Raw genomic sequence first — 11,742 nt, forward strand, 5'->3', positions numbered from 1 at the left:
AAATGAAAGACTAAAATAGTTATTTAACAAAAAATGGATTTATTGTTGATCCTTTATGTTAATCATTTTCCCTTTTTGTTCGGTGATGTCACAGAATAACAGAATCACTAAGGACCTCAGAATGGTGGAGACAGGCTACTACATGCATTTCGAGTTTCTAAGCTGTGTAACAGTGAAATTTCATAAAATATATTTTCATTGCCTCTGACACATTTTCTTGTACACATTAACATTAACTTGAAATAAATCTGGCTAATACCTAATGTACACTTCTGCCTCTCTCTTTCTGTTTGTGTAGATGTGGGGTGCTGCCCTATCAGATGTGCAGGACTATTTGCAAGTCTTTTAAGTTGCCACTGGCTGATGACCTTCTGGAAGCTGTACTGACCGTGTAAGTTAAAGGCAGATAGTATGACCTGCATGAATGGGTGCAAAGCAGTGTTAAATATTTACTACAGATGCATTTTTTAAGAACTTGTCATCTTTGTAATTTCAGTCATTACATTGTGCTGATTTTGTCCATGTACAGGTGCAGATTTTCCTATTTATAGAATATTTATAGTCAACCGTGGTGCATCCATCTTAGCAATGTATCTTCTTTTTTGTCTGGCACAATAGATCATCTGGGGTTTGCCAGAATTCTGTGGATTTAGTCTCATGGTAATCAGCTAATGATACCTACCATTATCAATGAGATTCACTTTATTTGCATTAGTTGTTCCAGTGCATATAAGATATATAAGGTAAAAACACTAATCTCATAGAAGCACGTGATGAATACAATACCTAGATGAATACAATGAAGTATCTTTGAATCAAGTCAACAGCATTAGTACTACTCTACAAAAAAAAGCGGTTTCCTACTCTTATTAACCTCATCTACAACATTTATTCTATTGTAATTATTAAAAAGAAAACGGAATATTGCATGATTTTGGTATTTTCCCATAACACATTTAGCTTTTTTGAGACAAATTGTTTGGCTAGTTGTATTTAAGGGAACAGGAGCGAAAAGAACTAGTATTCAATGCACTTGTATAAAAGGCTAAAGTTCAGAGTAACCCAAGGTGTTTTGAATGCTCATATCATTATGAGTTTGGTTTTCATGACCAGCTTTCCTGGTAACAGGTAAAGTACATGCCCATTGGTCTTTTCTTTCTCTTGGGGGAAATCATTAAATACTTTGTCTGTGCCTTCACACTGTATAAAATGCAGGAGCAGGTCTTGTCATGCTTGGGTGTTTTCATGTAGATATGCTTCTTGATTTCAAGAGGAAATTCAAACTAAACATTTGGATTTATCAAATAATGAAAAGATTCTTGTCAAGCAGAAAGGTGGAATCCATTTTATTAAAACATTTATATACAGCAAGCAAGGCTTCCTACTTCAATCAGTATCAACAAGACTGCTTTTAGAAGCCTAAAGGGATATTTTCTATAAAGCCCTGCTCTCCCCAAACCAAAATCTTTCAGAATAGTTCCCTGTAGTAGCCAGATAGATGTCTTTGGTAATTGGTTGGCTATTAATCAATTCTGACAATTATGTTACAAGTGTTAGTCATCAGAAACATGTCTGAATTTTAGCATTAATCTAAAACTCATTTTTAGAACTCCTGCTAAGCTGCCCAACACAAAGAGTGTTGGAGGACAGTTGGCATCCTGGACTAAACAAGGAGTTCTCATAGTTTCCATTTCATAAAGGCTGAAATTGAATAGATGCACAGACAAGGGACTGAAGGTTTTCCTTTAAGTACTAACTCAATGCTGATGAAAAACAGACAGGCCTGACAAATCATAGGCTCCAGAGACATGTTTATTGTTTGTGAATTTATACTAGCTTTTGCAAGATGAACATCTTCTCTTAAAGGGTCTAATTCTAAAGAATTAGATATGAGCTTAGAAGACAAAGAAGAAGCTAAGGCCTGGATTTCACCCAGCAGGTACCCATGACAGCCAGTTTAGGATTCAGCCACTGTAGGTTCTTTCTGTAGGCGATGGAGAAGGAGAGGCAGTCATCTCAATGCGTGAAAGAGCTGGATTTCAGAATTACCTTCCATTTTCCTGTAAAAGGGTTTGTGGCCAACTTTTATTCCAGATTTCTGTATGAGAAAGTTAAATGGTGTGAAGCTGTGCCTCAGAAATCAGTGGGAGAAGTACTGTGTGTGTACTGTGTGTACAGTGGGAGATGGGAGAAGTACAGAGCATTATGCATAATGCTGGTTCGAAGTTACAGTAGCAGCTGCTTTGAAAGATGGTGTTTTTTGTGGTGAGTCACTGTGCTGCAGATAAGAAAGAACGTTGCTTTCTTAATGATGTGTGCAGTTGGCACTGCCTTGGAAGAGTATCGTTGCAGGAAGGTGCAGAGTCAAGGATTTTGTGAAGTGTATTTTAGAAGAGTTAATTTACAGTAATCTGGAAATGGAAAAATAGAGTTGGCTGAATGAGATTTAGACTTTTCCATTCATCCTGCTTTTCTGGTTCTCTTTGAGACTGAAGAATCAAGAAGCAGGCAGGTTTATTGTTAGTGCAGAATAGTCTGGCTCCTGGGGATTATGCAAGTCAGTGTGGGCAAAGTTTGACAACAGTATTATTTTTCTGCTTTTTTTTTTTTTTTTTTTTTTTGATGACAAAGTTTGTAATTCTGTCCCCTTTGTGTCCATTGATGCCTTCTGAAGGAAGCAGTGGTAGCATTCCTAATGTATGTATCCAAATTTATGATGGAAGAAAGCAGTACAATAAAAGTTGTTGGACTGATTCCCACAGAATCAGTATATATAGCTAATGCACTAGCTGGACCCTATTCAGCTATAAAATGATCGTAGACGATGTGGATCAGATAATGGTTGAAGACTGGACCTATATGTTTATTCAGCTTTGCTATCTGAGATTAGGTGGCAAAGACTTTCAGTAGGAGTTAATGGTTCTATTTTTCCATTTTAAAAGGTAATGTCCTTAAAATATTTACTATTTACATTTGCAAATTACACCACAATGATCTGTCACTTATTAAAAGCACAGGACAGAACTAGAAGTTACTGTCTAATTTTGCGGTCACCTCTAGATGATCCAGGACTTTGTTTACTCTAACAGAGGAGCATTCAGTTTCCATAAAGAACAGGGAGAATTAGCACAAAGACTGTGAGATTTTGCAAGACCCTTTTAAATTGTCTGTCTAGAGTAAATTTATATTTTCAATTGTGGGATGGTGAAATAGTAGGATTTGGGTACCTAACAGGGTGTCCACTATTGCAGTTCACTGAGTTGTCTTATTAAAAGATATTTCCTCTCTCCGTCAGCATTATTTCACATAGTTTTTCAATTACAGGACAATACAGATTTTTAATCACAATGTATTAAGCAATACATATGGTATACACTTGCTTCTGCCAGTAAACTGAGGTAGCTTATTATAAGCATTTCTTCTAATTTATGCAAGTATAATGAACAATTATGGTTTGTTTAATAAATAAATGTTGTAAAAATGCTGAAATTATGAATTTAGATTCCCCCCCTTCCCAATATTTTTATTTACTACTATGCTAAATGTATGCTAACAAGAACTTAAAAAAATACAGCCTTTCCCCAGAGGGTATATAAACAGCTGGCAGATAACAAAAGAAAAAATGGTGTGAAGAAGGCATGGATGACAAGTTTACAAGTATTGCATGTGGATGATCCTGCATTAGTTTAGTTTAGTTGTTCAGCATATGTCCCTACTTTAAAAAAAGTCTTTTAATTTCTATTGAAACTGGCTCTGTAGTTCTCCTCTTGACAGGAGCAGGGTCAGTCTATTAGACCGTGGAGTCTCAGAGTCTGGCATTTATGGTTTTTAAGCTGTAGAAGCACAGCCAGTGGGGAAGAAGTACTATTTATATATATATATATATATATATATATATATATATACAAATATATATATATATTATTTTTTTTAAAGGTAATTCCTAGTGCCTCAGGTAGCCTTTTCTCCCTGTCCAGCTTTTCCCTGACTTGTGGCACTGTAATATATGTATTTTTTTACCTACTTGCCAACCTTTAACATTTTTTTAGGGTTGACCTGTTTCTTTCAGGAAGGTAATCCTCTTTTCCTACTCCGGCAAGTGCCCTTGTAGCAGCAGCAATTGGAAATGGCCATGAGATCGTTCTCCTACACTCTCTATTCTGCTTGTTGCCTTTGATGCCTGAGACTCACTTTGCCATTTATGATTAAAAGACTCCAGCATGAATATACGGATCTCTTAAAAGACATTATTTCTGTTATTCAGTATCTTGAGGAAGTGATGGTTCAATTTATAGTTGTTCAAGACAAGAATAAATGGATGCACAAGATGGTAGCCATTACTTAACTGATAATGATCAGCTGAATAAACTGGTCTGTGTTTGCTATTTTAAATCTTTTCATAAGAACAGTTTATGAAAATTTAGGTGTTTATATATACCAGTGTTACACAGGGACTGTCAAACAGCTGAAGAATTGCAGCATTTTCTCTAAGCTTAAAGCATCATAGTGCCTCTCCTCTACTGTTATCAGATTAACTACTTAGCAAATGCTATTCAAAACTAAGGAAGTAAAAATCTGCATATGTACATTATCATTTTACATGAATGTTTGGGTTGCAGATTTCTTGATGGGAAAGAAAATATATTTATAAGTAGCCTTTACTCAGTGAAGCATCCTCAGGAACAATCTTAATGTGAATTAAATAGATTTTTCATGTATCTGGAGTAAATACTCCATTATGAATATATTTTTACGAGCAAAACTGTGTGATTATCTCTGTAATGTCAAAAAGGAAAAGAAGCTCTGCAAACAATGGTAAGAATGAGGGAGTGATTTCCACAGTCTAAAATTGTATGCAATGGTGAAGTCATAGGGCAAAACTGAAGAGAAACATAGTTTCAAGAGATCTTTGTTGCATCTTCTTGATAAGGCAAATCTAATTTCCTTTGCTGAAGAGCACTGTCAGTTCCAGTCATATTAATTCCAGCCTCTGAAATGTATGACATCTCTGTCCTAATAATGCAGAACTTGATAACATCTCTTCATTCCATCTGGATACTCTGTACCGAATTATAAGTATGTGCATTTAGTAGATTAGCACAACAAGACACAGTAGGAAAAATATCTAAAGAGTGGATTTTTGTCCTCTGGATTATTTTGGTGTAATACATTAAGCTGCTTTCTGTAGCTATTTAAATATGGGATTTAGGAGTCCCATTTCCCATGCCCACCTTAAAATCTTTGGTTATAGTTAACTTCATGTCCATGTTGTTGCCTCGGTCTGCTAGTGCTGTCAGTTCAAAGGACTTTTCTCCTTGTTAATGCTTGTCAAATGCAGAAGCAATGTTTTTCCATGACTTCATTGCCTCAACATAAAATTGATGCTGAAGTAATTACACGCCTTCACTTATTCTTTATTTAAAACTCCTACTTGTGCAGCTCTGCATCTTGACAGTAGACCTTATCTTTTGACTTCTCGCAACCAGCAAAAGCTAAATGCATATACACTAGTGCATATAATAATAATAATAATAATAATAATAATAATAATAATAATAATAATAATAATAATAATAATAAATAGTCATGATTGTACTGAAATTCAAAATCTGTGCACCAGTTGTTCTTACAAGAGTTTTTTTTTGTCTTCTTACTTCCAATGCAAAACTCCTGTTTCCCCAATTGCCACCTGAAAAAAAAAGTAAAAAAAGAAAAAAGTGAGGCTTTGTGAAAATGTTAACTCGCATGTGAGGTATTAAAAAGAAGAAAGCCACAATAGGTTTTCTCATGGCAATGTTTCAGGCTCCTCTTTAATTCTAGTAACAGTAGCATTCTTCTCTGACTGTGCTTTCATCTTCAGCATAACTCATTGTACTTAACATTTCAGTTTATCACTAGCATCTCTGTTTATGGCTCTCAGTATATTTTATTATTATCTCTCCTGCTGACTGTTAAATGAAAGGTGTGGGGGGAGGAGAGGGAGAGGATGAGCTGCAGTTTATTGCAGTTTATTTTTGTCACTAGATTTATTTCTCCTCTTCCCCAGTGTTGTTTTCCCAGTTTGTGTTATAAAGTCTTCCTTCAAGTACCTTCATGCTTAATTTTCACCAGAACCCTCTCCAGTAATTTGGAGAACCGAGGGGATTTGAGGCCTGTATTTTGTGCAGTTCTATTTCTCCAAGAACGGAATAAAATGATTTTCTAAAAAACATGTTTCTCCAGAGATGACAGTGTGTAATTGATCTGGCTCCTACATGTGCAGAAGTATTTGTCTCACCGGCTTACATGGTAGAATTATTTAACCTGATGTTTGCCACCAAAAAATACTTACTGAATCTAGCTAGTCATATATGTCTCTCCATGGACAGCAGTGAAGCACAGATGCTTCCAGTGTGTGCTTAGATGCCTAAACCAGATCCCTTTTCCATGTGGGTAGTGCTAAGTGAGACAGATGTCATTCACAGAAGCTGCTAAGGCAGTATGTATGTATAGCAGAGCAGTTAAGATGTTCATTTCAAGAACAATCTGCGTGGTAGTGTCAATTCTGCAAGGTGCTTCAGCTTGCAGAATTCAAGTATCTTTCAAGCATTTGACAAGACCCACTCAAATAACAGCACATTTCTGTATGCCTTAATCAAGTAAGTGTTTTGCTGAACCGAGGACTTTTTTTTCTTTTTTCTGAAGCTCCTTCATTCAAAAAAATGGCAGAAGGATGGCATGGCTTACAGAGCTGCTTCCAATGCGTTTATTAGGGCAGGGTAATGATTTTAGAAATCTGAGGGAGGAAGGTAGCATGTTCCATGTGTAATAGTAGCTGTAGAACCTAACTGGCAGGTTATATCTCTTCATTCAGTTAGGGAACCTTTCTAACAGACACAAACATATATATTTATTCCATGGAAACGAAGAATAATACCATAAAACAACTACCAAATGACAAGGATTGGTATTGTTAAATCTAGCTATTAAATTATAGGTTAGAGAGCTGCACATTTGTCAATTGTAAATTGATCCCAAGGTGTGTACAAACAGCATATTTGAGAGATTGCTTATTTTCAGGAAATGATTATAGAAACTGTATAAAGCAGGTCAATTGTGTTAAAGCACATCTCTCTTGTATCATACTATCAGTTTCTTTTCTACATAAAGGAATTACACACCGACCATCCTAGCTCCATGGTTGTCACCAACTGTGGGATCCTAGTTCTGGAAAAAGTTGGGCAATGGTTAAAAATTAAACCTTAAAGGAATTGAATACTAGTATGAGAGACAATATTGAGCAGTAAGTATATGGAATGTAACATACAATATCAAGGCCTGGCAGTTTGGCAGTGTTTCTCCATAATCTTACCAGGCTTTGGTTCTAAAGGAATGAAAAATGATTATCCAAAAAGTAATGTATTAGTATGTCGTAGATAACATGATATAACTGTGTTAAGATTTTCATTTAACCATGAGTCATCTTGTGGATGTTCTGCTTAGGTTTGAAGATGACAATAAGCAAGTGGAGTATAAAAAATTTCTGGATGGGCTGAACTGGAGAGAGAATCAAATACCTGCATTCCAGACAATAAGGCTTCCTCTCAAGGTAAAACCACTATATTTGAGCAAAGGAACAGCACAGCCAACCACCTGAGATACTCCTGCATTTTGGCCAACTGTAACATGAGTGCTTCATCCAACAAAGCCAATAATAGCTTTCATCTTAGTATATTTGTGACTATTTTCTTTACGTAATTAGCGTTTTCTGGGAGGTTTAGAATGAACCAGAGAAGTCACACAGGGAATAGAAGATCCACTACCCACCTGTGCCTAGTAGGTGTTACATCTCTGTGACATTTTTCTGAAAGAAAAAAAAAAAAAGAGGGGAAAACAGGTGTATTTGTCCTTGAACAATAGGTGTGAATACCATGCCACCCACAAATATTTCTGCCACATGTCAAATGATCTGTTTGGTTGCTGGGATAGCCAAGAAATTCTTAAAACACCACTGGCACCACAGAAAATAGCTACATATATTTTATAACTCTGTGGAAACTTGTATTTAATACAGCACATCACTGGTAGGCGTAAATCAGGAGCAGTATTGAGGGATCAACTTTGTATATCTCCACCAGCCTGCTACTTAGGGTAAATAAAAATGTGGTGTCAACAAACTGCAGAGATTAATCTGATCTCGCCATCTTGTGCTGAACGGAACATTTTAAAATAGATGGTACATAAGGCAATTACACTCATTTTTAAAAATCTTGTAACAGATAAATATGAAGCCCTTCTGCCAACGTGTAGTTTCGCTGTTCTGGCCTAGTCCATGTGTTGCTGTGCTTGTACAGAATGTGTTTGATTGTGTTCAGACCACTTAGAAACATGGCATTCCCTTGAATTTGAGTTCAACAGTGACATATTTTAAATCAATATTCCTCAAGTACTGTGCTATTAACCTGACTGCTCTCTCTTATTGGCTTACGAGCTCTTTCTTCTGAAGCATCTCAAACTGTCTGGGATGTCTAACCAGGGCCCTGTGCTGCTGCTTCGCTCTGCTTTCTCTGGTGGTTTCTTTTTCACTCTGTGATTGAGACAATTTTTTCTTCCTTGCACAAATCAGATCAAATCAAAGCCCTTTCACGTGTTTTATGCAGCAGTCCTGTGGTTCTTACAGAGTAGGTTGTGTTCAGTGGCTATTCTTTGTTTTTACAGAGTAATTCCATCTTTAAGCTACATGTATAACTTGGTATTTAACCAGTGCCTTCTCTCAGGAGAGTCTGCCAGGATAAGGATCCTCATGGGCCTCAGTACTATGCAAGCAAAAAAAGGTCAGAGCCTGTGCCCTGAGGATTTTTGCCTTGAAGATGGTGCTAAGCTCCGCACCAAAAAATCAAGGCTGAAAGAAGCAGATATCTGCACAGATATGGTTGCTGTTTAATCTGTTTGACCATTTTTCTTCTCACAGCTGCATGGCTTATCTAGCCATTGAGCATGAGCTGCTTTCTGGCAGGTGAGGGAAGGAGATGGTTCCTATGCAGGGAAGGTGGGGTGCAAGTGGTGGTGGCACAAAAAGCGGTCTTCACAAGTTGAAGGCACAGAGGACAAGGTGCTTGTGAAACAAGCTGGAGGTTGAGTGGACATCTGTGGTGAAATGTATGTTCTGATCAGTGTAAGAGACATGGTTTTCTTTGGGTATGAAGGAGATGTTATCTTACCTTGGGAGATTGTCAGTGGATGGGCTTTCAGGGAGTGGCTGATCCTTAAGAGCCCCAGTTGAGAGCAGAACATGGGAGTTAGGGGAGGAAGGTTACAGCTGAGGCCAGAAAGGAAAAAGGTGCATCAAGAGTAATTATAATCATTCATCAGCATGCTGGGATAATCAGTTCCTTGTTGGCTCCAGAGCCTTGCTCTGACTGTCACAGTGACATGTTGTGCTGTTTTTAATGAACTGCATCCAAATTGGTTTCGGTACTGTTTATTCATTTTTATCGACTTTATTATTCTGTTAGTTAGCTGCAATACCTAGACTGTCTTCGGTACAATACACGAGTATTTTAATGAAGAAATACTAAGACTTGGAAAAGATCAGTGAAAGGAAAGGATTTAAATCTTGTTGAATCTTCCAGCTTTAGAACCCAATTGTCATTCTGTTCCTAACTTACTTTGAATTAATGGTGATGTTTTGAGGCTATAGTATCTGTATTTCATCAATAGATTCCAGTAGCAGAATTGTGCTTGCTTAGGTGACTTTTCTTCTTTCTCTCTATCATTATTTTGTATGGTTTTGGTGTTGAAGCATAGCTGACTTGTAAGGTTTTCAAGTATAAATGTCTTAATGAAGAAAATACAGTGTTCTTTGATTTGAAAATATCTGCAGAAGTGCTCAATATGTTCAATAAAATATTCTGCAAGATTGATAAAAATGTGCATGTAGTAATGTTTTAGGAGGATGCACTATATTATATAGTGCACTATATTATTATATATTATTATTATTATATTATTATTATATAGATGCACTATATTATATAGGTCCACGTGTTCACAGAATGATTGTAATTGCAAGTTAAGCAGCACATTCAATCTTCTGTTGACCGGCTTTTATTTGTTGCTGTTTTCAATATTATATTCTAAGATGTTCTCTGTATTACTGATTTCAGAATGAAGATGACTGGAATGGACAGCCACCATCCCTTCCTTTTAAAAAAATCAAATACTTGCCTCTTCTGGATGATCTGTTTGGCAAGGAAGAATGACTTGATTTGCACAAGTTACAGCTTTTGGATTACTGTTTCAGCTCCAAAACTTATTAGCTGCTGAAGATATTTCTTGTAAAACAAAAATAGATCGGCTGTAGGTTTTATTACACTTAGTTTCTTATTCTAACATATATGTATCTTTGTGTATTTTTTAACTCCTAAATCAACGGTACTCTTTTGTACTCATACAAGCGTGGTTAAAACTATCCTGTGAACTTTGTGCTTGGTCATATGGAGAACATGCAAATACCAAGGAATATATGAGTCAAACACAGCAAAATACGACTGACCCTATTTTGTTCTGCAAACAAAACAGGTTGTTGGGTGACCTCATATAATATTAGGCCAATTAGCCTAAAATTAGCACAATTATATAATTCTGTTCAAATTTCCTCTCTTGCTTTTTAGCTTATACCAATCTGTTTTCCTATATCTCTATGGTGATGTTTAAGTGCTGTTTGTGTCAAAGTTTATTATTTTATGGTGGACATAGTTGTGTAGTTTTAGCACGGTATGAAGTTGCTCTATTATCAGAGATAATTATAACCTACCAATGTGGAAGTAAATATCTGGCAGGCAAGAAGCTATCAGCTCTTGCTTTTTGTCTTAAATATGACTCAGATTAGCAACCATCCAATTTTACTCAGGTGAAATGAGTGAGGAGAAGGTACATGTATTTTGGTATCATCAGCATCTTTCTTCTGGTAGCACTGGACTTGCCCTTTGAATATCGATAGCTTTCTCTTTGCTCAAAATTGTGAAGACTAAATGGAGCTCCAGTTACCATTTTTGTATCTTTTCTAAGCTTGTGCCAGCTCAAAGCTGTGGTTAGATCTCAATTTACTGCGTGTGCTTGCAAGAGAAGTAATTACCTCCGTTTAAAGAATGCAAGAGCTGCGGTGAAGGGGGGAGCTGATTCATCCATGGTGATTCCATAGGTGAAGGGGAAGAGGCATGAGATAGTGTACCTCTGCCCGCTGCTGGGAAGCTCACAGCCTCACTAGACCGAGACGCCTGTGCTTTCTGTAATCTGAAATAGCAATTTGGTGAGAAAGTGTTTGATTTAAGAAGATGAGGACTGAGCGTATTTAAATCCCCAAACCGAGGGCAAGACACTAGTTCAAATAATAATTTAATTCAGTCAGTCTGTATGTTTTTTTGAAACTTGAGATCCTTTTTAGATTTATGATTCCATTTTAGAAACATCTTGCTGCACTTTTGTGTGGCTGTGTAAATGAAGTTTCTAATTGTATGTCTTCTCTCTAGCCCTTCAGTTCCTGAGAAGAAATTTTTTTCACGCCATATGGCAACACAAGAAGCTTTTGGCAGCTTCTTACCTTTTCTGTTAGCAAAAAAGGACTTGAGACAAGGCCTAACTATGTGTGTTGCTGCTACTTAGGAAGGTGTTTGCAATAAAATGAATTAGTGATGGTCTGTGTCCAGAGGGTCAAAAAGAAAACTGTGAAATTTTGTTCCAAGCTCTAGACAAGCTTTTGTA

General features: G+C 36.7%; 1 protein-coding gene across 5 annotated transcripts in view; it reads left to right on the forward strand.

Annotated features, from left to right (window-relative positions):
- The window catches only part of EFHC2 (EF-hand domain containing 2), a 57,284-nt gene extending 46,760 nt beyond the window's left edge, over positions 1-10,524 (forward strand). For 4 of the 5 annotated variants that reach the window (XM_068685768.1, XM_068685780.1, XM_068685789.1 and 1 more), the window contains 3 exons: positions 299-391; positions 7,483-7,588; positions 10,146-10,524. In XM_068685768.1, the coding sequence (XP_068541869.1) occupies positions 299-391; positions 7,483-7,588; positions 10,146-10,241 (295 nt within the window). In that variant the 3' untranslated portion in view covers positions 10,242-10,524. The remainder of the gene's footprint in view (positions 1-298; positions 392-7,482; positions 7,589-10,145) is intronic. The other variant, XM_068685773.1, reaches the window with a different exon arrangement.
- The last annotated feature ends 1,218 nt before the right edge of the window (positions 10,525-11,742 follow it).

Source organism: Anas acuta, chromosome 1, assembly GCF_963932015.1.
Source record: "Anas acuta chromosome 1, bAnaAcu1.1, whole genome shotgun sequence".
Classification (NCBI taxonomy): Eukaryota; Metazoa; Chordata; class Aves; order Anseriformes; family Anatidae; genus Anas; species Anas acuta.